Here is a 26,535-nt window from a genome sequence, read left to right on the forward strand (position 1 = left end):
ACTGCCAAAGGTATGGAGAAGTCTTCAGTGTAGCTTTCTTTCTGCCATGAACAGGCTACTGAGAACGTAACATTGATTGTTAGCATCTAACCTAGAACCAAGATGCTACTTTCCCAAACCGAATTTGGTGTGCCAGCTTCTAATGTCAAACTTTATGGAAAATAAAGCCCCCTAAGGGTTCAGTCCTGCAAAGTGCTGAATGCTTCCACCTCGCAGGATCAAATCTTAAGTTCTGTTACAAAACTGAGTTTAAATATCTTATCAGAGGGCTCCTTGTGACCCTAAAATGTCTCATTGAGAACCACTGATTTTCCCCCTTCCAGCCTCTGAATGCCATGGTAGTATTATAATAGTTAAGTTCTGTTTCTCCTGTCTCTTCTCACCACCTCCACAACCTAGTCTTTCATTGAGTAGCTGTATTTGTTTAGAGGGCAAATGTAACCCTTGGCTTGCCTCTCCATCTTACCGGCTGTCAGCTAGCCATCTCCTTCCTCAGCTATCTGGTGTAATTGTGAAAGCTGAAACTGTCAGTGGAGATGAACCAAGGAATAGCGACTGCAGGTTTATGAAAGAAAACTATTATCCTGAAGCTGGGGCATGGATGATAATAAATAGGTTTCTAGGAATCTCTTACAAGAAACAATTCTAGTATTATTCAGCATGTACATACGTGTAATTATTTTAACTTCTTTTGTTACTAGTCATCCCAACATCATAATCCCCAATTTGTTTGGGTGGTACCAGCTTTACGTCAGCTCCATGAAATCACACGTTCGTTTATTAAACAAACATACCAAAAGCAAGATAAGGTAAGGCACTTGCTAAAGTATTTTTGAAAGCACAGTTACATCCATCAAACTTCTTCTATAACAAAGTTAAGTTAAAAATATGGTATGTATTTATGGCACTCTTTGAATTGAGGCATTTAATGTTGTGGTAGTGTCTTGACAGTATAATTTTACAATGGTAATTCCTTAATACTCTGTGCTGTCCATTATATGCAGATAAGCTTATTTCTTTTGATATGTCTGAATTATCTCACAGTATCTTTGCCATTACTAACTACAAGTGAACCTGATTGACAAATTTAAGGGAACAGGTTGTTTTTTATTGACTTTTGACTGAAGTAATAAAATCATAGAATACCAGGGTTGGAAGGGGACCTCAGGAGGTCATCTAGTCCAACCCCCTGCTCAAAGCAGGACCAATCCCCAATTAAATCATCCCAGCCAGGGCTTTGTCAAGCCTGACCTTAAAAACTTCTAAGGAAGGAGATTCTACCACCTCCCTAGGTAACGCATTCCAGTGTTTCACCACCCCCCTAGTGAAAAAGTTTTTTCTAATATCCAACCTAAACCTCCCCCACTGCAACTTGAGACCATTACTCCTTGTCCTGTCTTTTTCTACCACTGAGAATAGTCTAGAACCATCCTCTCTGGAACCACCTCTCAGGTAGTTGAAAGCAGCTATCAAATCCCCCCTCATTCTTCTCTTCTGCAGACTAAACAATCCCAGTTCCCTCAGCCTCTCCTCATAAGTCATGTGTTCCAGACCCCTAATCATTTTTGTTGCCCTTCCCTGGACTCTCTCCAATTTATCCACATCCTTCTTGTAGTGTGGGGCCCAAAACTGGACACAGTACTCCAGATGAGGCCTCACCAATGTCGAATAGAGGGGAACGATCACGTCCCTCGATCTGCTGGCTATGCCCCTACTTATACATCCCAAAATGCCATTGGCCTTCTTGGCAACAAGGGCACACTGCTGACTCATATCCAGCTTCTCGTCCACTGTCACCCCTAGGTCCTTTTCCGCAGAACTGCTGCCTAGCCATTCGGTCCCTAGTCTGTAGCTGTCCATTGGGTTCTTCCGTCATAATCAGTTATGACCTTTAGGAAAATAGAAATAAATGGCTCCAATCTACTACCAAATTGTGCTTTGCATTATGCCAGCTTTGAGTGGAAGTGTTTGGCTTTGCATGTAGTGCTGTGCAGTGCTACATAGCCAGATGCTGAAAGCAGTTGTCTTGTAGGATGGTTTGTAAATGGATGGGGAAGGATGAAGGTGAACCTTCAAGGCTCCTTTGTGACAGTTTTGATAGTGCTGAAAAAACCCCACAGTTCTCTCAGATTTTTTTTAATTCCCATAAAAATGCAAAACCTCTAAGTGTCTGTTGTGATGCTGCATTTCTTACACTGTCTTCCTCAATGTTTCTGCCAAGAGCATTATTCAAGACTTGAAGAAAAATTTTGAAATAGTGAAACTGGTGACTGGAAGCCTAATAGCATGTCATCGATTGGCTGCATCTGTAGCAGGTCCTGGTGGACTAGTTGGAGCAACATTAGTCGATGGCCGATACACTTACCGGGAGGTACTGAACACTGCTTTGTAATGTTAGTTACTAGAAATTGTCAGATGAACAATGCTATAAATCACCCCAAAAAAGCCATGGTCAGCTGAAACACAGAAGGCTAGACAATGTACAATATTGGACACTTAATGTACACTGTATCTGTATGTGCTGCATTTCCTCCCTCCAAAAATTGTACTCTGTTTTGTAATTTGGAATAGAAATATACTGAGCTTTATTACTTACCCAATAAATTAAATGGTGGGTTAGCCTCTATATATTAAAACCTGTGGCATATTTAAATGGCTGAATTTGGTGCTGCCTACTTAAAACCAAAAAATATTTTCCAATTAGTAGATGGATTCATATATCCACAGAGCACTTGCAGCACAGTATTATTGCACCTTCGATCTCCTTTTTTTATGCCAGGTGGTAGCTCAGGCTAGTTACTGTTATGGGGATTGGGAGCAACCTGAGTGTTTTCTGAAGGGGCGCCTGAAATGAGGTCTTTTGTTTAAAATAGTGAAAATTAGAAATCATAATTGCAGGCCCTGCTTTGTCCACATGGAGCTTGTTACAGGATCAGTCCGTTTTTGGTTCTTAACACTTCGCAACATGTACAAAAAATAACAACGTATTTCTAAGTTTAAGTTCTCTTTTGAAAAGATGACAATTTTTTGTTATTCCCTTTTCAGTACTTAGAGGCGCATTTAAAATTTCTGGCATTTTTTCTGCAAGAAGCCACCCTCTATTTGGGTTGGAATCGGGCCAGGGAAATCTGGGAATGTCTTGTGACGGGTCAAGATGTTTGTGAGTTAGATCGAGAGGTAAGAAGCCCAAGAGATCAACATTTGGGGGTGGGAATGGAATTTAATAGCTCATGACTGGAATGCATGTATAGAAAATAAATTGTTTATAATGTTTCTCACATTCAGTGTTTTCAAATGCCTTACAAAGCACTAATGCATTAGATCCTGTTAGTGCAAGGACAAATGGAGCAGCTGTTATGTGTTTAACGATAAATGGCATACTGCCGTGAACATTAAGACCTATTTAGTTGAAAGGGAATGTTGATCAGGAGTCTAGATGAGGGTTATCCACTCTTTGAGCTGTAACTTCCATCTGAACAGCCAGAGATGTCATAAATGAGCCTTCACTTAATGTTTTATGCAGTAGACAGCACTAGTAATGCCTGGTACCCTAATGCGGCACTGCAGGCTTGTGTAATATGTAAGAACCTGAGTCCTGGTGTGGAATCTGAACCTTCTGCTCCAGAAGAAAGACTACTACTATCTGAATTATTCTGGTAAATAGTAATGTTGTGTGCAATAGCAGTACCCTTCAGGTGGGAACAGACTGCTGAATGTTTTAACTATCTTGCCTTTTCATGACAGGTCCTTTATCTAAGCTTTTTTTAGTGCACTCATCACTATAGTGTCTGAAGTAATTTGAAAAAGCAATGCTGATGTACTTAAAAAAATCTTTTGATCTTCAAAATATGGACCATATATTTAAACACCTATACTTATTCACAGATGTGCTTTGAGTGGTTTACAAAAGGACAACATGATCTGGAGAGTGACATACAGCAGCAGCTCTTCAAAGAGAAAATTCTCAAACTGGAGTCATATGAAATTACTATGAATGGTATGAAAATGTTTTTGGTCACCAGGTCATAGGAGTAAATATATACCAGAGTACTAGATAGTAGCTTTCTAATAAAACATTAAACTTAGTTTTTTAGACCTGTGAAGAGCTTTAAAAACTAACACTAAGAGGTCTTTTTTTAATGAGTCTAAATTTTTAATTGCTATTAAGAGTATCCTTTATTATTTGTGTATTTAATGTCCGTTTTAATAAAAACAGGAATTTATTCTAAATAAAATCTTTCGTGATTTTTACATACAGGTTTTAGTTTATTTAAGACATTCTTTGAGAATGTGAACCTATGTGATCATCGACTAAAACGACAAGGAACTCAGTTGGTAAGTGTGTTGCCTTTTCATTCCTATGAACAGTACATGAGATCTGCGGAACAGGTCCTTTTTAGTACAGTATGTGAGACCTGGGGAACAGGTAGGTCCTTAATTTAAAAAAAAAAAAAAACAGCCATTTTATATGGTCATATTTGTACTAAAATACCTCAGGTCCTTTTAGTATTTTCATTACAAATTCTTGCTTTTTACCTTGGGAAATTAACGGTGGGATTTTTGTAAAATGCCCAAGCCACCGAATGTTGAAAGTCAATGTAAAAGATTTCAGGTTGGAACGCAATAATGTCATGAAACTTGAAAGACCAGTCCCAGTTTTCCTTTGCATTGTTAATGAGCAAATGACGTTCTAGTGTGTGTAACTTGTTTTGCTGACCCCTAAAGAAAAAACCTATTGTATGTTTAGTTATTTATATATCTTTTTACAAGAGAGATGTTTAGTAAATTTAAATCTTAATTACATTGTAATGATTTTTAACTTTGATATGATCCTGCACTGCTATTTAAAATAAAATATGACAAAAAATACACTGCAGTATACATCTGGATCTGCTCATTGTCAGGAATGTTAATTTACTTCAGACTTATCTATGGTGCTCATAGACCTGTTGTGAAGTTTTGCAAGATTAAGTACATGACCAGTATATGCCACTTGATGAGCATTTTAGCATATGATTTGTTGCTCTTTTGACTTACCTGTGTGAAATAAATGTTTTGTATGATCGTTGAACTCCTAAAATGTTCTTTGAATTCTTCATTATTCCATTGCTTGGTTGAACGTTTACCTCAGAAGTCATCATTTGTCTACATGTAGACAAAGTGGGTTAGACTTAAAATTTCCACTGATTATGTAGGTTTGAAATTATATAAATTTAGTTCATATTGTATAAATATTTTCATAGAGTTGAAACACTGAAAAATACAGCTTCTAAGACTTCAGGCAAAAGTTACTTTTCCAGCACATCTAAAACAAGCGTGATTTTATGATTATACATACTTATAACATGTAACAAAGTCAAATTGTATTTTACTAACGTATTTTCTTTTAAACAGAATGTAGAAAAACTGGAGTTAATAGGGATGGATTTTATTTGGAAAATAGCAATGGAATCACCTGATGAAGAAATTGCTAATGAGGCCATTCAGTTGATCATAAATTACAGCTATATTAATCTAAATCCTAGATTGAAAAAGGTAAGCGTAGTCTGTTACCAAGAAAGGTATTTGACCCACATGCAGAGGTTTAATTCTCTGGAAGTTGTGATATATATTGCAATTAATTAAATTTGTTGTTGACCATTTTAGCACTTTAAAAATAATTTCATAAGAATAATGTACCTGTCCTTCATACCTTCAGGATTCAGTGTCGCTACACAAGAAATTCATTGCTGATTGTTACACAAGATTAGAGGTAAGTGGCAGACTTAAATTTGTTCATGTTCCTAAAGCCCTTTCTGTCTTCAGTATTATTTTACTTGCAGAATGGAAGCAGTGTTTTGCAGTGTGTTTACAAAAAACTTGCTTTTCAAGAACTAGAGAATACAATCCTATATGCGCTCTCTCAAAATATTGCTAATCTTAAATTGAAGGTTTATAGAGGAGAATTCACAAGCTTCTGCATTTTAGCTGAAGATGTTCGAACTTCAAATCACAGTGCAAACTGTACTTTATGTGAAGACTAGAATATTGAATTGTAGTAAAGATGCATGTTAAATTCTTTTGAACTTGAAAATCAACTTTATTGATGGCTTAAGGAAGATTTTTCTCCTCTGACACTCTATTTCTGCAATGTAATTTATGTAGAAAAGCCACAGAATGTACTTAAACTTTGTAACCTTTCCTATTGCCTAACTAGGAAGATCTTTAATAGTTTTCATATAACTTCATCACTCCAGAATAAATAATACAATATAAATGCTGTTTTACATTGGTGCATCTTAAATTCTAGGCAGCCAGTTCAGCACTTGGTGGTCCGACATTAACACATGCTGTTACAAGAGCTACAAAAATGCTTACAGCAACTGCTATGCCTACCGTAGCAACATCAGTACAGTCTCCCTACAGGTAAGTCTGTGTTTGAGGATAAAATCAATATTTTTTTTGTAGGAATACAAGGTAATTGTAGGCCAGTAACACATTCTGGTGACAGTTCCTCTGCATGCTAGATATGACCAGCTGGGCTTCCATAGTTTAAATACTGATGCTCTGCTGCGTTGCATTTCTGGTAAATCATTGGCGCACAGAGTCATCGATGAAATATTCAGCTTCTCCTCTTTATAGCCTTTTACATCTCCTTATACAAAACAGGTTGCTCAGTTGTAGTGCTTCCTTTCCCTACTGAGCATATGAAAACAGGGAGCTGAGAACATTGAAGGACATCAGTAGGGAGAGAACATAGAAGGGAGGGGAATATTTTTGTACAGACTTAACTGATTAGAATCTAGTAATTACCAAAATGTAAGTTTTGAGTCATAAGGTTGTCCACCTCAAAGGATCACCACCATCAGCATTCTCGTGGACAAAAATCTCTTAGGTTTTAGAATGCCAAAACTGTGTGTTTGTAGAGAATGGTCCTTTATTTTCACTATCCATCTTCTATTCTGAACAGGAGTGCACTATGCCAAGGTTGCTTACAAACAATCTTCAGGTGTTTGCATGAATGGCCACATACAAGAATAGCAGATCTCTGTATGTGAACTAAGCCTCTGTGTTTAGAAAGGGGAGTGGTTACTCTCCACTGTGTATTAATTTCCGTTCTTAAATGGCACTGTTTTTTTGAAGTAGCATAAACCAGTTCACATCATGGACCAATATTTGCAATCCTAACTTTGTGTCTCTTCCTTTTCTTGTAATACTTTTGTCTCTAGGTGTAAGTTTATAGCCACTCGCACAGTAGCTTTTCATATTTACATTAAAATGTATTTGATTTCAGAAGAGTTTTTTTAAACAATCTCAATATAAGGAATGAGACTGGAAGTCTAAATGCTGAAGTCCTCTAAACTACAAAGATTATTGCTGCTCAAGAGCTATTAGATCTGTGGAGTAGGAGATATTGGGCGAGGGGGTTTGACTGTCATCCTTGAGGGGACTGATGTTTCTAAATTTGTGTTTTAGTACCTGGGCACAGGGAAGGGCCCTTTAGATATGCACAATGTATGTCCCCAAACCTAGTATGATACAGGAAGTGCAATTCAAGACTTACACTTTGCTTTGCCAATGTGCCTCAATCTAGCTACGCCACCTCAAAGAGTGAGAGTTGTATTTAGTCTCTACTAAATTCAGTCCTTGCCTTTGGCTGTTGTCTTTTGTGATTGAACTGAAACCACTCACCTTATCCTTTTTAAATTTTTGGATACAATCTTTAGGTCAACTAAACTTGTCATAATTGAGAGACTGCTACTTCTGGCAGAACGCTATGTGATAACTATAGAGGTGAGAGATTTTCTTGTTACTAACATTCACGTCCTTTCTCATAACTAGACAAAAATTTAGATGCTAACTCAATATTTTTAACAATACCATGAGTTGTTTCAGCCCATGTACTGTAGAATCAGTTACTACTAATACTGTGAAAATGTTTTTGTTTTTCCAGAATTGTTTACACTGATTTTTTTTCTTTCTGTAGGACCTTTACTCCGTTCCTCGTACTATTCTACCTCATGGTGCCTCTTTCCACGGACATCTTTTAACACTTAATGTTACATATGAATCTACCAAAGATACCTTCACTATAGAGGTCTGTTTACCCAAGTTACACATGTCATGCCATATTGACCTTACTTATTTGTGAAAACATAGTATTCACTAACCGCGTTATGTTGCATGGATGACTTGAAGCACAAGCTAGAGAAGTGTAACGGGCATAGCTAGCTTCAAAACCCCATTTTTCTAAAAGCCTTGTCTACACACCTAAAATTATAATAACGGAAAGGTTTGTGGAAAGAAAATATTTTCTTGCAGCACTTTCACTCTTCTGCTGTATAGTTAGTATCCCTGGCTGAAAAGACTTTTATTAATAATAGAGGAGCAGAAAAACCCTTAAAAATGTTAACAGAACACTTACAAAAAAAAAATCAGGCCCTACTGTTTAAACAGCTTCCTCCAAACTAGATCTCGTTTTATTTTACAGGCTCATAGCAATGAAACTGTAGGAAGCGTCAGGTGGAAGATAGCAAAGCTGCTGAATTCTCCTGTGGATAACATACAGATATTTGCAAATGAAAGTTTGGTATGTTAATTAGTTACCTTTTATCTTGTAAGTTTGAATCGTTCCTTTCACCAGAACTAAGTGTTAAATATTTTGTTGCAGCTAACGGTAAATAAAGATCAGAAGCTACTCCACCAGCTGGGCTTCTCTGAAGAACATGTACTTACAGTAAAAACATCAGGAAGTGGAACCCCCTCGGGGAGCTCTGTCGATTCCTCAGCCAGCTCCAGCAACAGTAGTGGTGTCTTTAGTTCATCTTATGTGATGGAACAGGTACCGGATAGTCGTCTGAAATCTGCCTTTACAGTGCACCCTTTCACAAGCACGTCACAACTGGGGTGAAGTGGCAGAGTAAGCTGATGCTGTAGTCCTTCACTTCCAGATTTGATTTCAAATTCTGCTACATATCAGAATTAAAAATGGGAGAGTTTGATTTGCATTTGTTTGTGTTACAAAATCAACACACAATGCAAGACTCATCTCAGGTGATTTAGGATTGGAGTACCTGAGGTATTACAGGACTACAGTTCAGCGTGGTTCAGATCCAGAGAATGAAATAACTGGGGTATTTTCAGTCAGTGAAATCCTTTGGCAGAGCGATATGGAAAGCTCGTGCAGTGGCTATATACTATGTGGGTGCATCATGCTTTTCTCAGACCAGGGCTTAAGTAACTATTAATTCTGAGCATTAAATACACACATTTAAAAAAAGAAAAACCACTGAGACTGTAGCAAAACTTTTTTTAATGGTGGCTTTGATTTCAAACAAGTAATTAAAAAGGCATCACCTTTTGTAATCCAACTCAAATGAACTGGATTTAAAAGCTGCATTCAGCTACAAACAGCTGATTGTGTGTTTGTTTGCTATGTATTGATCACCTCTGCTGTGTCTTCTGTTAAACTTTTTAATCTTAAATTAAGATTTGCATTTGACTTTAAGATCTGGTGATTTGTGGGCAATTAATTCTAACACCAAGTGAGATTTTTTTGAACCAGTGAAGCTCAGGTGTGTTAAATTAAAAATCTGGGAGTGGGTCAAGATAACTGTACCACTCTGCCATTGCTCTCCAATTCACAGTTAATAACTGGCCTAGAGGGCATGTTTTGTCTGATGTAGATGTAATGCTGCACAGTGATATGCAGATATAAGAGATACATGCAGGGGTTTTGTATTAGAATTCAAATTGTGTCTTGGGCTAGAAAGTAGCTGAGACATCTCTGGGTCATTTGCTTCAACAAAGAATCCCACACAATAGCTTAAAGGGGGGAAAACAACCTTTGTAATTGTTTGTTTAATCCTCAGGAGAAATCCCTCCCTGGAGTTGTGATGGCTCTCGTGTGTAATGTTTTTGACATGCTTTACCAGCTTGCTAACCTAGAGGAGCCAAGGTAAACAAGCTAATTAGTTATTAAACATTGGAGAAATACTCTTACTGAAAGTCCAAATAACCACATTAAAAATTGTTACCAATTTATGTGGACTCTTGTCCAATATGACATTGAGTGAATCCTATCGTGTGTGGAATAATTGCTTTGAACTTTCCAGGATAACTTTGCGTGTACGGAAGCTTCTGCTGTTGATTCCTACTGACCCAGCTATTCAGGAAGCACTTGATCAACTAGATTCTCTAGGAAGAAAGGTATGGATTAAACCCATATTAAATTCTTGTCTCTGTAGGGCTAAAAAGAGGCATTTAACATTGGGATTTTGTAATACTGTGTTGGGTGTTCATTTGTGAAGTTTTCAAGTTCTATAAAACTTAGTGATAAGGCAGAATAATATAGTCTAAGGGTTTTTAATGCTTTGTTTCTAAGTGGCTGGGAGGGTGGAGGGGGGTTGTTACTGGGACTATACAAGATGCAGTTCCAAGGCCTACTTCTCCTTAAGTGGTATTCTAAAAGTGTAGGTTTATATCTGTGCTTATTCCTCTCAGAAAACACTGCTGTCTGAATCAAGTTCTCAGTCTTCAAAATCCCCATCCTTGTCTTCAAAGCATCAACACCAGCCCAGTGCTAGTTCGATACTGGAAAGTCTCTTTAGATCTTTTGCTCCTGGCATGTCCACCTTTAGAGTGCTCTACAATTTAGAGGTAAGAAACCCTTTTGTCAACATGCGCCTCAGTTTTCGAGCATTGCAGTTAAAACAATTGATAGTTTCAAGTCCTGCAAAATATATTGTCAGTTGCTAGAAATATCATCAGCTGAACTAGGTTTAATACATTACACAAAACAAGTGATGTAAAGCAGAACATTACATGATAATATAGTAATGAAAAGTTCCAAAGAGCTTGGAGCATAGTATGAAGCTTCTCCTTAAGGTTTCATTACAAACCCCAGGCGCCTCTTATCATTGTAATTGTAAGATGACTTTTAAATGTGTTAGTAAACAGAACAGACAATTTTGGAATTTATCTGTATGTTTCTCTCTGCCGTCATAGAAGGCCTTAGCTATTGGTTTAAATCTTTGGCTGGATCTGCAGAGGTTCTGAACGCATGCATCTCTATTAAAAATGAATGGGAGCCAGGGGTGCTCAACATCTCTGAAAATCAAGCCAAATTTAATTTGGATTGTTTGGATTACAAAATAAGCTCTCCATTAAAGTGAGTCACCGTCAGATGTCACTGAAGATGTGAAGGGGGCTGACAAAGCAAAACATTAACTGCCTTTTAAGAAGACATATGCCAAGGCTCACTTTCAGGGCCCTGGAGGTGCCTTTTTAGGAGATGCAATTAGTGTGGTGTACTGTACTTCTGAATCTCCAAATAGACTGGGATATTCTAATGGATACAAATTCAACTGCAGGAAAAGGGCTGAATATATTACACTCACTTTCTCAGTCTCTTCTGTTGAAGCTGTTTCAGTCTCTGTTCCAATGACTGTTTATACAAATGTTGGATGCAGTTTTGTTGTAGCCATGTTGGTCCCAGAATATTAGAGGCAAGGTGGGTGAGAAGTTGGTCCAATAAAAAAATATAACCTCCATCACCTTGTCTCTCTATTTACACAAAGTGGGAGTGAAAATTACCCAACTTCAAATCCCTGCTCCAGTGAACCCAGTCTCCCGCGTCCCGGGAGAAAGCCCTAACCACTGAGCTAAAGCGTGTAAGGGAGTCACCACCAATGTCATCGCTTTTTGGCTGAAACTATTTGGTGAATGTGTCAAATTTGCAAATAGTGACGCTGAGGGGGAAAATAAGTGCAGCTCTAGGGTTGATTTTATCAGGGCACTGAGATGTAGTGCAGACCCAGGACCTCTTCCCGGGGATGATCGTTAAACTGGTCTGAAATGCTTCAGTGAGGAGTTTGGTGGGGAGTTGCCAGGCTTTTGTGGGCTGACAAGACCAGAAGATATTGAACATCTGGAACAGGGAAGGAGGCTAATCGGTCCCCCAAAATAGTATTTGGTATGGGAGTTATTCAGAGTGATGGGGTAGGCCTCTCCAACAAGGGAGTGCATATATTTTAGCAGATTTAGGTAAGAAATTGTTAACAATCTGGAAACCCAGGTGAGAATACAGGGGGAGACAGATAATCGAACTGCTGCTGTTAGTTTCTTTGTGGCTAATGTCCAGTGCATGTACTTGTTCCACATGAGTCCAGTTCCCTGATAAACTGGAATTGGAAGTGGACTAAGGGGAAGGCATCCCCTAAAGCTGAGGTATGGTGTTGGAGCTCCTAAAGTCTGATAACGTGAGAAGACAACCTTCTTTCTCCAGCCCCTTCACCTTTGTACAATGGGAGGGCAGTAAGGTCCCAGGAACAGGCTGGGGACCAGCTGGAGGGGTGGGGTCCTGACTGCAGCCCTCCACTAAATTCAGATGACTAGGGATGGAATCGTGACCTGCACCGTATGAACTATTGTTGGATGATTCCCAGAGCAGTTAAGTTAAACTTGCGGCTGAATTAATCCACATCCCTTGTATATCTTGTCTCCTTTCCACATGTTCAGAACAGTGAGTCAAATGCTATCATAAGATGACTCTTTACAACTCCATTACAGACCCATCTAGATTAACATGTACAGGTTTGGGGTCCCATTGCCAGACAGTGTTGTCAGCAGCAGGTTAATTTCCTAGTGTATTTGGGGCATAAGAATCAGTTCTGGAAACAACTGATAGAGGCATACGCTCATCTCTCATCCCTTGTGTCTGCAAAGCCTTCTGTAGGAATTTTCGTAATCGCCATTTACCTTCATATGTCTGTTACTAGTACTGCAGTTCTCCACCTTTTCTATACCACGTTCTAACAAAAAGTTTCAGGCTCCTCCTCTTCCAATGAGCCATGAAGAAAGGTAGGGTGGTCGTAACCCCCCAAAACCTGTTTGCAACTCCCCGATTGAGAGAGCAGTCTGCTGTGTCACAGTACAGATGCCCTCCTGGATGAGAGGATTCTGTTTTGCAGTGGGACTGGTATCCCAAAATGATTTTTTCACTTCAGAGCAAATAAGTAACAAAATGCTTATTTCCCAGCAGTGAGGCTAATGAGGAAGCAAACCTAACTAAATATTTCTTAGGTCCGATAATTAAATGGATTATATTAGCGGATTTGTTCCTGAAGTTCAGTCAAGTATAATGGAAAATATTTTCTCTCTTAACAAGCCATTTTTTTTTTTAATCCCTTATATTTGTTAGTCTGCTAAAGCTATTAAACACACGGATCCAGCCAAGAATATTAGTGTGGCTGTTTACTGAAAAATGGCTCTGCAAATTTGCTACCGAGTCACAGACACAAACATGGAATCTTACAGAATATTGCAGAGAACTGAAAGTCACGATTTGTTCTTTCTGGCTTGTGGATTATAGCTCTTGCATTAGTAAAGGTTCTGCAACTGGAGTAAGTAAACAGTAAAAAAAACTTGTGTTAAATGTTAAACGAAGAAGATTCAACTCGGAATACACATGAGGATCTTGCCTGTCAGATGAGCAGGTCCCTATGTGGTTGCTTTTCTGATCATCATTGCACTTTATGACTCTCACTGCTGAGAAGGGTACCTTCTTGCAAATGAGAGGAGCAGTATAATAAAGATGACATTCCTAAAAGCCATAAAATTTCTTGGATCCTCTTCCTTTTTTTCACACCTCAAAATAAAAGTAGAAATGTAAAATCAAAACCTCCTTGGGAGCTCTTATTTAATAATTATTATTTTCGTGGAATAACATCTTCTTAACAAAAAAGGTGATAGAATTGTAACCCTCCAGTGCCCCTGTTAAGCCTGAAGAAATAATTCACATGTGAGTCCAGACTCCTCCCTTCTTACTATGTGAGCCATTTATGATTATGTCAGTCACTTGTCACGGAATAAAAACGGAAGGCAATGTTTTAAAATATTGTTTGGTTCTTTATGGGTCAGATTGTTGCAAGGCTGTATCTTCGAATTACTGAGAGCAGGAAATGCTTGGTCTTAGGGTGAGACTGCCTGGGATATTGGATGCCACTTCAGAGATGCTATAGTTTTTGTATATACTAGTTATGAAATATTTATACTTGCATGCATTTCAGGTACTGAGCTCCAAGCTGATGCCAACGGCAGATGATGAAATGGCAAGAAATTGTGCCAAATCTTTCTGTGAAAACTTTCTAAGAGCAGGAGGCTTGAGGTTAGACCTTATAGACATTTATTTTTTTCCATAACACTAACTTCTTATCAGTGATAACTGTATAGTTTCTGTAATAAGCTCTAACACATTGCTTACAGTATAGCACACTTGCATAGGTGTTCAGTTTTTTTCATCTAGCAGTATGAAAACTAAAATGGATTGGGTCCTGTGAATAAAAAAATACCTGTAGATTTAATTACTTTCACTAGTAATGTCTGAACAGCCACTCTGTATCTACAGTATGTAGTGTATAATCTATATGACATTAAAGTCTGAATCAAAGCTAATTCATTTGCATTTTTTTCTCTATTACTATAGTTGGTATTTGGGTGCTAAATAAGTAGTCTCACTTCAGTTCAAGTATACAGATGTGCGTATTACACAACCTCCCCGCTGGCACTAGTTGGCATTTTTAGCAGTGTTAGAATGGACCAAGAATTGGTCAGTGCAATTGATCTTTCCACTCTTACCAGGAGGGACCAACTTTACGGATAAGAGTGGAGGCACAGTAGCACTTTGGAAAAACTTGCAGAGCTGCTGCCTGTTGTATCACTTGATAAGTACAGTACTTTGCTCCTACAGCAGTTTTCGCCTCAAAGCCCTTCGTAATGGGGGGGAAATAGGGATCTCCTTCTCCAGAGGTATCAGTCTGGTACTTCTGTCAGCACTAAGTCGCTGAGAATGGCTGCGGGGGAAATACCTGAAACTCGTTACCAGCAGTCTCCTTTTTACACCATCTTATAAAATAGTGTCTCTTATTTTTAAGTTTGGTGGTGAATGTGATGCAGAGAGACTCCATCCCATCAGAAGTGGACTATGAAACAAGACAGGGAGTCTATTCCATCTGCCTGCAACTTGCAAGGTATGAGATTGCCTTTCATTGTATATAAGACCACTAGTAATGCTACTTGCATTTTTTTAGCAGTTGGCCTGTTATCTCGCAACGTAACAGTGATTTGAATTCTGTACTAAAACTCTGGTCACCCAATATTCAAAAATAAACCTGACTTTTTTTTTTTCTTTGTGTGTTTTAGGTTCTTACTTGTTGGCCAAACACTTCCTACCTTACTAGATGAGGATATCCTCAAAGACGGGGTAGAAGCACTGTCCTCACGCCCATTCCGTAATGTAAGCCGACAGGCTAGCAGGCAGATGTCCATTTGTGGAACACCTGAGAAGTCATCCTACCGACAGTTGTCAGTTTCTGACAGGTCCTCCATTAGGGTGGAAGAGATCATACCTGCTGCACGGGTTGCGATACAAGTAAGAGGAGGTTTTACAGTCTTGAAGATATAGCACTGTGCTGTAGAGTGAAAGGTGAAACTTGCTCTTAGTTTCTGGAGTTTAAGATTAGTGCTGTGAAACTGGTTCTCCAGGCACAGGTCTCATCTCAAGGCTTAAGAGACAATCCAGGTGCTATTCTCCTCCCCCAAACCTCACCCTGACTTTTATTTTTAACTACAGTGTGTCTCTGAAAGATCTATAACATACTGAAGTAGTAAACGAATAGGTTGGCTATTCACATTGGTTTGCCAGGGATGTTTGAAGACATTGAAATGTAATATTGTACTTTGCTGTTCATTTTATTTTACATGATACGTATTGTGTGTCACACTGTCCCATCTGGAAAGAGAAGAGGTGAAGTATTTGATTTCATTGTACCGTCACATAAAGCAGAATTGAGGGGTGACCAGATGCCTTTTGCCAATGTGACTAGACCCCCATGCTTACCTGGTTAAAGTCCTGAAGTTTCTAATCTACCAAAATTGCTTTTAACTGTAATTTTATAAAAATGAAACATGTGCAATAGCTGGGGAAAAACACTTCTAACTTTTTTGTAGAGCAAGATGATGATCTTAAGCATCCAGAATCAGCATTTCCTAGTGATTAATCTGTTGGGAGAGGCCACGTACTAAAACACACTGCTATAAAAGGAATAACTTGACCCATTTTCCTATTGTCAGATTGAAAGAAATTGCATGGGCTGTGATCTATAGCTAGCACATTGTGTTAACATGTGTAGGATCTCAATTTAGGATTCAGTTGGTGCTTTCCTACCAGGAGGAAGTTTGCATGCTTAACTCCAGAAGGAAGGAGGGGAGTCTTTCTGTAGTGACTCTTCTTTCTGTTTCAAAGGCAGTGCTGCTGGCTTTCAATAAGCCATATTAACCACTGTTTCATATGAGCAAAAAGTCCTCGTGTCATGGCACCAGATAATAAGCAAGGAACAAAACTGAATGGAAAGACCATGTGGTTCCTCCTTTCCTCGTGGTAAAGGAGACTATTGGGTGTGGCAAGAGTAACCACTTTTTTCTGTTCCTTCAGACAATGGAGATAAATGATTTCACGTCTACAGTGGCTTGCTTCATGCGACTTTCTTGGGCTGCTGCTGCAGGACGACTTGACCTAGTGGGGAGCAGTCAACCAATAAAAGAAAGTAACACTTTATTTCCTCTTGGGATTCGAAACAGACTTAGCAGCTCAGGTATGTCACTTATAGGTGAGACTGCATCATTTAGTCTAAACAAAATACTCTCAACTTACTCCAGTTTTGTAACACTTCTAGAGTTCTTAGGAGATGAACTCCTTCTAAATTGCTACTTAAATCTACAGTACTTGCTGTGTTCTTACAAGTAGTTTTTAAAGTACTTTTTAGAAGAGAGATGTTGATCAGAAAAGCTTTAAAAACCACAAGTGATTATTACATTTGTTGTTTCTAATCTAATGCAGGAAGCAATTGTAGCTCAGGAAGTGAAGGAGAGCCAACAGCACTCCACGCCGGAATCTGTGTGAGACAGCAGTCTGTATCCACCAAAGATGCTCTGATTGCTGGAGAGGCCTTGTCTCTACTCGTTACGTGCCTACAGTTACGCAGTCAGCAGTTGGGTATGCAGTAGACTCTTACTAATTCAGACTTTCAGTATAATGTAATTAGTAGGGAGTCAGGTTTTGAAGATGAATTTATACATTTTGTGCTTTCCTCCTTACTGAATTTTGCTCTTATTGACGCATCTAAATTCGCAGACACAATTGAATTTTTAAAAAATGGAAAGGAAGCTTTCAGTCTGCTGGTTTTCTCTCCACGATTTAATATTAGATGGCTTGCTGATATTTTTATAAATGTATCAAGGTAATTGGGATACAATATTTCAGTCGCTTTTTAACAAAATTAATGAGGTGTCTTCTGTATTCATTATTCTGCATTATGTAACTTGACTATAGAACTAGTGCTTTGGGGATGATAAACAATATGCTTTCAATAGCTCTTTGAGGGGTATCTACGATGAGACCAGATGGAACTGAAATGTTTGGGATTGTATACTTTATTGATCAATTACCACAAGTGTGTTGCTGGTGTAGACAGGCTGCATTACTTATTGGCTGCTCTTATTTTCTTTGTCAACTTTTCATTGCAGATTAACCTTTTTTACACTGAAATCTTCCCCAGCATTCATTTCTGAAATAAACTGCAGCAGTGCAATAAACATAATTTAAAATGTGCGCAGGGGTTATGTTTTCTAGGTTTTGATTCAGCAAGATACTTGTATCAGTGGAACTGCTTATGTGCTCAGGTACCTTGCAGAATCATGGCTTTAATGAACTGTGTGTGTTGGGCAAATTTACTTAATGTTAGCATCAAAATGGTTGCTGCTTTGCTTAAAGTAATCACTTCTGCTGATGTTACTGTTTGCCTACCTGTAAATTCAACCATAAGACTAGTAAATCACTCCACTAGCACTTGTGCCTTCACATACAGAGAGGCTGAAACCTTTACTGGGGAGAAAAGAGGAGCTGTCCTATTTATATTAATAATCTACAATCTATGGAAGAGGTGAAATCAAAGTGTAAGAAGATTTTTCCATACCTATATCTCTCATCCTTGGTGTTGGCGAGATACATTTTTATTCTAGTGGTAGTTAAATAAATAAATATAAATTAAATAATAATCAGTTGTTTATATTTTTAACAAGTTCCATTGGCAAAAAACACTGACTGGGATTGTTTCATTTTTAGGATCGTTCTACAGCTTGCCTTGTGTTGCTGACTTCATCATTGACATTCTACTTGGATCACCAAGTGCCGAGGTGAGTGGCTGGAATAAAGATTTCTAAGTCATTCACTGATCCCACTGCAATATAACATCTTGTTTACATTACTGGTCTCAGACAAAAATATTCATTTCAGCACTTTCATTATCTGACTGAGTAATATATAGAACATATTAATCAGACATCACTGACTGCAGTATTAATCCCTGTCTCAGTTAAAAATTATACCTTTTTATAGTATTATGTCATACTGTGAGAGTATAATCTTGATTTGTTAGCTTCATCTATGACTAGTTGTCACAGGGCAGTGTTCCCTTACCCTGGATTCCTCTCTGCAAACAGTCTTCATGGGGGATTTCTGGCAAGTTCAACATCAAGTGCTTTATGTACAGTGTGAATATAACTGAACAAGTTCCCCACAGCTCAAAGTTCTTACATTTTCCCTAGGCACAGGGTGAGGTGGGGAGAGATCTCACCTCCCTGAGAACTTGGGCTTCTCTAGCTCTTTCTTCCCACTACTCTTCTTGTCTCTCTTCTAGATGTCCTCAGCTGATGAGCTGAGCCACCTTGTTAATTGGCTAATTGTTCAGTCCTTAACCAGTTATCTCCCTAACTTTCCCCATGTGGGGATGTTTACCAAGTGCTCAGGCTAAGTCTATTCATGCTCTGTCACACCAATGTTAGTTGAAAGTAAGACTATGCTGACTAGTTTGAATAACCCAGTTTTGGGGAGGTCTGAAGGTTAACACTATCACTCTTCCAGTCAGGACTGAGAATCTCACAAGGGGCTGTTCTTTTTAGCTTTCCAGTCAAAGAGGTTTGGAAAAGCATGTGAATTCTTAGGTGCTCACCCAAACGTCTGTAACATACAGCTAAATGCAAAAGCCTCCTAGCATTAGTTTTCTATGTGATTGAGAACAAGCCCTCAAAAGTTTGGATATTCTGAAAGTCAAGGTTGCGCCAACCACACTAATTTGGTCACATAGCATATGCTATATATTTTATGATAGGTAGTTTTTTGCATTCTCCTTTGTCTGTTTACACTTCTTCTTACCTTTTATTAATATATTACAAAATTATATAGCATGTCCACCATGGGCAAGTGAACAACATTTGGGGTTTCTTGGCATTTGGATGCTTGACTTTGCAATCTTTGTGTTGATACTAGGACTGTTGATTAATCACAGTTAACTCACGTGATTAACTCAAAAAAATAAATTGTGATTAAAAAAATTAATCGCAGTTTTAATCAACTGTTAAACAATAGACACCAATTGAAATTTATTAAATATTTTGGATGTTTTTCTACGTTTTCAAATATTTGATTTCAATTTACAACACAGAATACAAAGGGCTCACTTTATATTATTTTTATTACAAATATTTGCAGTATAAAAAGGATAAAAGAAATAGTATTTCTCAATTCACCTCATACAAATACTGTAGTGCGATCGCTTTATTGTGAAAGTGCAACTTACAAATTGATTTTTTTTGTTTTGTTTTGTTTTTGAGTGCAGTTATGTAACAATGTAAAACTTTAGAGCCTACAAGTCCACGCAGTCCTACTTCTTGTTCAGCCAATCGCTAAGACAAACAAGTTTATCTACATTTACGGGAGATACTGCTGCCCACTTCTTATTTACAGTGTCACCTGAAAATGAGAACAGGCATTTGCATGGCACTTTCGTAGCCGGCATTGCTAGGTATTTCATGCCAGGTATGCTAAACGTTTGTATGTCCCATCATGCTTTGGCCACAATTCCAGAGGACACACTTCCATGAGGATGACGCTCGTTAAAAAAATAATGCATTAATTAAATTTGTGACTGAACTCCTTGGGGGAGAATTGTGTGTCTCCTGCTCTGTTTTACCTGCATTGTGCCATAGACTTTGTGTTATGGCAGTCTCGGATGATGACTCAGCACATGTTGTTCATTTGAAGAACACTTTCACTGCAGATTTAACAAAACGGAAAGAAGGTACCAGTGTGAGATTTCTAAAAGTAGCTACAGCACTCAACCCAAGGTTTAAGAATCTGAAGTGCCTTCCAAAATCTGAGAGGGATGAGGTGTGGAACGTGCTTTCAGAAGTCTTAAAAGAGCAACAGTCCGATGTGGAAACTCCAGAACCCAAACCACTAAAAAAGAAAATCAACCTTCTGCTTGTGGCATCTGACTCAGATGATGAAAATGAACGTGTGTCAGTCTGCACTGCTTTAGATCATTATCAAGCAGAACCCGTCATCAGCATGGAAGCATGTCCTCGGGAATGGTGGGCAAAGCATGAGGGGACATATGAATCTTTACCATATCTGACACGTAAATATCTTGCGATGCCAGCCACAACAGTGCTATGCGAGTGCCTGTTCTCACTTTCAGGTGACTTTGTAAAAAAAAAAAGAAGCAGGCAGCATTATCTCCGGCAAATGTGAACAAACTTGTTTTTCTGAGCAATTGGCTGAATAAGAAGTAGGACTGAGTGGACTTGTAGGCTCTAAAGTTTTACATTATTTTATTTATGAATGCAGTTATTTTTGTACGTAATTCTACATTTGTAAGTTCAACTTTCATAATAAAGAGATTGCACTACAGTACTTGTATTAAGTGAATTGAAAAATACTATTTCTTTTGTTTTTTCAAGTGCAATTATTTGTAATAAAAAATAAATATAAAGTGAGCATTGTACACTTTATTTTCTGTGTTGTAAATTGAAATCCATATATCTGAAAATGGGGAAAACATCCAAAAATATTTAAATAAATGGTATTCTATTATTCTTTAGCAGAGCAATTAAAATTCTATGGAGAGTTTAGTAAGTCAAGTTACTCCAGTTGGAATTTGGCCAGCATCCCTATCTATGAATAGAGCCACAGTGCTTAAAGACAACAAGTGATTAGGATCTTACTTTAATATCTCAGCCAAAAGAAGGCATCTCTTCAATCCTCACATGCTGTGTTAGGTCATTGGCTCAATACTGCCTGGGAGGGAAGAATGACATCTATCAAATTGCCAACACTGTTTCTACAGCACTTGCTGGCTCTTTAGAGGTCTGCCATTCTATTGATTCATATCCAGTGCGGCTTAACTTGAGATGTGAAAGGATTACATATGGGATGGCATGCTTTGTAATGACTCCCCCGAAAGGGTCATCTGCAAGGGCTGAAACAGACCTATGGATCTAAAAGCACAAGTCTCTGCTACTTGAGCTGAACGACCCAGGGCCATTAGCTCAGAGGCAGTAGCAAATTTATAACCAACTTGATATGGTGTTGCCACCACAGGGGGACAAAAAGCCACACTCAGTGGGTCACACAGTCCATTATGGCTTTCCTATTTCTAACTTATATTTTTGTTATAGATTTCTGATCAAAGTATGTGTACCTTGGGGAACGTGAAATACAGAGTACTTTCAATGCTTTTGTTTCAGATTCGTCGCGTTGCCTGTGACCAATTATATACCCTTAGTCAGACAGACACATCAACTCACCCAGATGTACAAAAACCAAACCAGTTTCTCTTAAGTGTCATTCTCACTGCTCAGCTGCCTCTTTGGTCACCAACCAGCATCATGAGAGGAATCAACCAGAGGCAAGTTACATGCATGTTTATTCAGAAAGGAAAATTCACACGTTTTAGAAAAAGTCTTTTGCCTTAAGGATTTTCAAAATCTTTGAAGTGTGAAGAAGATGTAACCTTAGCAGTCAACTAATACCACACCAGTCAGACTTTTTAAAGTTTCCTGTCTACAGTAGACGGTGAACATTAGAGTCCAATTCATTTGTATCTTCGGGTGTAACCTTTAGATCTTGGATGCTGCCCCGGATGCATGAAAGTGCCACTATGTGCTTCCATCTATCCAAGGTTTAATGGCAAGAAATTTTATTCAGGAGAGTCCAGACTGAATGCCAAACAAAGATGTTTGGTTCTTTGAACATTAAGTCTGGACCCATCAGTTGTGACACTGACCTCACACATTCCATCCCTGCCCATTACGTTTTAGACTGTAGATATCAATTCCATTGACTTTTCTGAGGAATGCTTTTTAGTTGGGAAATTGAATTCAACATTAATTTTGAAATGCAAATTCTATGTCCACCATGGTAGAAAAAGAATAACTTAAGAACCTGAAGCATCTTCTCCTCATTCTAGCAACTGTACGTGATCATCTAATATGTAGTTTTGTGAGGTGAGGGGAAAAAATTGAATTATCAGTCCAAAATTCAAAAAGTGGCTGCTATGAAGAAATCTGCTTTGAAGCTACAGTGGTGTGCATGTGGAGGTATAAATATGTAGATCTATAACAGTGTGATTGGGTGGGTGGATGGTACATGTTTAAGCAAATGCTCTAAGGTCTAGACTTATTTAAAAACCCTCTCCCCATTTGTAATTACTCATCTTTGTTTTAGGCTCTTATCCCAGTGTACAGAGTATTTTGACCTGAGATGCCAGTTACTGGACGATCTCACTTGTAAGTATGTGTTAGAGGTTGGAATGCGAACTCTAATATGACATTTTATATAGCAACCAGAAGTGTTCTAGGCACTTAGACATGTAAGACAAGTCCCTGCCCATGACAGCTTACAGTCTAAGTAGACAAGACATTGAGAAGTCAGGGAATGGGGGCAACACAAGCTTTTATGTTTATGCTTTTTAAAAAATGGTTCACCCCCTCAACTCATACTGCCTGTACCCTTGCTTAATACTCATTTTTGTTTGTATATTTTAATATTTGTTTTTCATTTTAAGATTCTTTCCCTTTCTCTCCCTTCTTGCCTATTGCCCCTTATATTCCTCCCCTATCTTGTCATGTAGTGACACTTGGCTTTTGACTTGGCTGCCTCCCTGTGTGGCCTGGTTTTCAGAGGTACTGAGCACCTGTGGCCCTCAATGCCTTCAGTTTAGGTGTCTAACTATGAATTTACATGCTTAACTTCAGGCATGCACATTTAAAAATGCTCACCTTAAAGACTTTGACTTCTTATTTCATCTTTTTTACACATGGTTATGCATTACCTGTAGTTGTATAGATATGTACATTGCCCCTCTTTTTCATGTGCTAAATTTCTTTTGACCAATTTACAATGAACATCAATAAGTTGGTGGTGAGCTGCAGTTTCATGAGCTGTTAATTAACTGCATAACTAAATGCCTGCTGTTGACATGAAATGTAATGTGCCATATCCATTGTTAATGACTGAATCTGTGAAATTCTTGGGATTGTCTATCGGTATTTAAGTTCTTCATGTCTGTAACTTCGATTTTCTCTGTTTATTCCATAGCTTCTGAAATGGAGCAGTTGAAGATCAGCCCAGCTGTCATGTTAGAAGATGAGATCACTTGGCTGGATAACTTTGAACCCAACCGCACAGCTGAGTGTGAGACCAGTGAAGCTGACAACATTTTATTAGCAGGACACTTGAGGCTCATTAAGACTCTTCTTTCACTGTGTGGGGCAGAAAAGGAAATGCTCGGTGAGTATCCTTTTGTGTACCAAAGTACATAAACCAATTTGAGTTTGATCTCTTTATCACTTGAAGATGTCTGGTTTTGGTTAATAAAGAAGTAGGTAGTGTCTTTGGCAAATCTATGCTTATGATGGCGTGTAGAGAGTACAGGCACTACACATGTAGCTACACACAGCAGTGAAAGGCAGCCTACACCCACACTTGTCTCTACAGTGTGTAGCTACATGCCTCAGTGAAAGGCTCTGAGAGTTCCCCGCTGCCAGAGCCTTTCTCCACTGCTGGAGCCTTTCACTGCGGTGGGGAAAGTCTCTGGCAGCAGGATGCTATGCTGCAAAAAATAGAGGTGTGGACGTTTTAGAGGTGTGGACGTTTTAGAGGTGTGGACGTTTTAGAGGTGTGGACGTTTTAGAGGTGTGGACGTTTTAGAGGTGTGGACGTTTTAGTCACTGCTTGGGCATGTAGAGAGCATGTGTTTAGGGCACTCTACTCACCAAATCCATGCTTTCCCTTCTACGCTGCTGTTTATACCCATGCTAGCTGGGCATGCAGTGTTTGTATTTTACACACCACCGTCAGTGTAGACATAGCTTTATGAAGCCATTTTGTACCGGGCGAAGTAGTGAGGAGTTACAAGGAAAAATGTACCTGAGTTAGTAACCATGTTCTTCATTGCAGGTTGTTTGGGATTTGTAGTGAATTATTTAAAGATATATTTTTTTCTGCCATGGTCGGTGTGGAGGAAATTTACAGGAGAATATCAATATTGTGGCTGCATATAGTTTTGTTGCTGCTGCACCACCGCTGCAGCATCTAGGAATTCTGAGCATATTTTCCTTTGATAGTTACTAGTGTCTGATTTGAAAAAAATCAGTCATGAAGAAAATAGGATAGTTCCTGCTGCTGCTGACAGTCTAGCATGGTGATATTCTAAGTAGGTGGCTTTCTGGATATGGACAAGATTTGACTGTCTTTGTAGCAATAAGGCAGATATTTAACATTAAATGTGGATTTGCTTTCTTACAGGTTCATCTTTGATTAAACCGTTATTAGATGATTTCCTCTTCCGAGCATCTAGGATTATCCTGAACAGCAATTCTCCAGCTGGCAGTGCTGCCATCAGTCAGCAGGACTTTCACCCAAAGTAAAGAAAAGAATTTGCATTTTTGTTCACACTGTACAAGTTCTTGCCTAGCTAGATTGCAGGCTGGAATTGTAAGATATGGGGATTAGTGCAATGGGTCGACTTTCCAGCTATATCTTTGAGTACTTTAAAAATCAGCTACTGGTGCACTTGATAAAGGATTGTACCAAAACTTGCCAATTCCTGTTTGCATTTAAACTCCCACTAATCTCTAAATTCCAAAGGATTTGCCTGTCAAACCTATAAAGAACTTCATGTACAGCAGAGAGTTGTACCCAGTGGGCATGGTGTCTTGGCCTACAGGTGATGGAGTCCTCTAGCCTGAAGAATATTCATCACTGTGGGGAGATGGCTAAATAACTACTTCTTCAAGTGGTGTCCCTGTGAGTGCTCCACTTCAGGTGTCAGTGCGTCCCAGCACCGTTCATCAGAGAACTTCAGTAGCAGTGCCCAGTCGGGACGCATGTGCGCAGTTGGTGTCTTGCGGCTTCTTTTTTTGATCTTCAGCACAAATGGATCTCTTCCCACAAAATGAGTAGCATTCACTGGTACAGGTCCAGGGAATAAAATTCTCAAAGCAAGTTGTGAATCAGTCACTAAACATCTTTTGATTTTGTTTTCCTTTGGCAATTATAAGTGGGTTACACAGTCTGACTTACAAGATTTACCAGAATTTAAAATTATGGAGTATGACTACCTACCATTTAGATCCCACTTATGGTTTTCTTTTTAGGTGCAGTACAGTGGATAGCCGATTAGCAGCTTATGAAGTGCTAGTGATGTTGGCTGATAGCTCACCTTCCAATCTTCAGCTTATTACAAAAGAGCTGCTTTCGATGCACCATCAGCCTGACCCAACACTTACCAAGGAGTTTGATGTAAGTAAGATGCCTTGATGCAATTTAAATTATTCAGTGTGATTTGAAATACTGCTTTTAGCCACTTCCTTGTTCCAACCGCAAATGTTCCAGAGCCTTCATTTTAAAGTGATATAATCAGATCTGAATTAATGCATACCTATTGATCTTTCCCAAGAGCAAGCCCTCTTTTGAGTCTATTAGGCAGTTGTCATCTTGATAAATAAAATTATTGCCTAAAATCCCTGACTGGTTTGATTTAAAAGGTATACAACTTTGTAGACAGTTCTTAGGTATCTTATATTCAATATTGGCTGTACAGCCAATTATAATAACTTGTGTGCATAGCTCTCACAAATTTGACTCAATCTCAGTGAAATGTATGAAAATGTTGTTTAACAGCCAGCATACCTTTTTATAACTGCCTATATAATAATAATAATGTGATTTATAAGCTGTTGGAGTCCATAGTTTGTATAATCTACTGATACAGAGAAATGTCAATTTTCCCCTTAGTATCTTCCACCTGTGGACAGTCGATCCACTTCAGGATTTGTGGGGCTGAAGAACGGTGGTGCCACTTGTTACATGAATGCAGTCTTCCAGCAGCTATACATGCAGCCAGGTCTCCCTGAGGTAAATTTAACTTTTAATTTCTGACAGATGCTTTCTGCCAACCGATACTTTGATTTTACTATAAATCAGAGCTGAGTAAATAAAAGGGTTTTAGTCAAATATTTGTCAAACACTGCAAAATTAGTCAAATTATTTTACAAATATTCAATTAATTCTACTGTAAATTCATTTAAGTCCCAAAATAGATTCTTATTGCGTCTAAAAATGTGGAGTGTGTGAAATATGCTGAATGGCTCAGGACA

The 26,535-nt window shown here is 38.6% G+C and overlaps 1 protein-coding gene across 6 annotated transcripts in view; it reads left to right on the top strand.

Moving 5' to 3' along the window:
• USP24 (ubiquitin specific peptidase 24) overlaps positions 1-26,535 on the top strand; it is a 111,774-nt gene that overhangs the window by 43,150 nt on the left and 42,089 nt on the right. For all 6 annotated transcript variants that reach the window (XR_012160474.1, XM_073357590.1, XM_073357591.1 and 3 more), the window contains 27 exons: positions 702-809; positions 2,222-2,371; positions 3,046-3,177; positions 3,886-3,997; positions 4,259-4,335; positions 5,395-5,535; positions 5,699-5,752; positions 6,290-6,405; positions 7,707-7,773; positions 7,967-8,077; positions 8,471-8,569; positions 8,651-8,821; positions 9,852-9,937; positions 10,095-10,188; positions 10,483-10,638; positions 14,049-14,146; positions 14,913-15,008; positions 15,181-15,409; positions 16,472-16,631; positions 16,877-17,032; positions 18,161-18,231; positions 21,622-21,782; positions 22,601-22,662; positions 23,474-23,665; positions 24,683-24,800; positions 25,534-25,678; positions 26,174-26,293. Coding sequence is in view for 5 of the 6 variants with exons in the window: in XM_073357590.1 (XP_073213691.1) it covers positions 702-809; positions 2,222-2,371; positions 3,046-3,177; positions 3,886-3,997; positions 4,259-4,335; positions 5,395-5,535; positions 5,699-5,752; positions 6,290-6,405; positions 7,707-7,773; positions 7,967-8,077; positions 8,471-8,569; positions 8,651-8,821; positions 9,852-9,937; positions 10,095-10,188; positions 10,483-10,638; positions 14,049-14,146; positions 14,913-15,008; positions 15,181-15,409; positions 16,472-16,631; positions 16,877-17,032; positions 18,161-18,231; positions 21,622-21,782; positions 22,601-22,662; positions 23,474-23,665; positions 24,683-24,800; positions 25,534-25,678; positions 26,174-26,293 (3,282 nt within the window). In the remaining variant the exon portion in view is untranslated. The remainder of the gene's footprint in view (positions 1-701; positions 810-2,221; positions 2,372-3,045; positions 3,178-3,885; positions 3,998-4,258; positions 4,336-5,394; positions 5,536-5,698; positions 5,753-6,289; positions 6,406-7,706; positions 7,774-7,966; positions 8,078-8,470; positions 8,570-8,650; positions 8,822-9,851; positions 9,938-10,094; positions 10,189-10,482; positions 10,639-14,048; positions 14,147-14,912; positions 15,009-15,180; positions 15,410-16,471; positions 16,632-16,876; positions 17,033-18,160; positions 18,232-21,621; positions 21,783-22,600; positions 22,663-23,473; positions 23,666-24,682; positions 24,801-25,533; positions 25,679-26,173; positions 26,294-26,535) is intronic.

This window comes from Lepidochelys kempii, chromosome 8, assembly GCF_965140265.1.
Source record: "Lepidochelys kempii isolate rLepKem1 chromosome 8, rLepKem1.hap2, whole genome shotgun sequence".
NCBI lineage: Eukaryota > Metazoa > Chordata > Testudines > Cheloniidae > Lepidochelys > Lepidochelys kempii.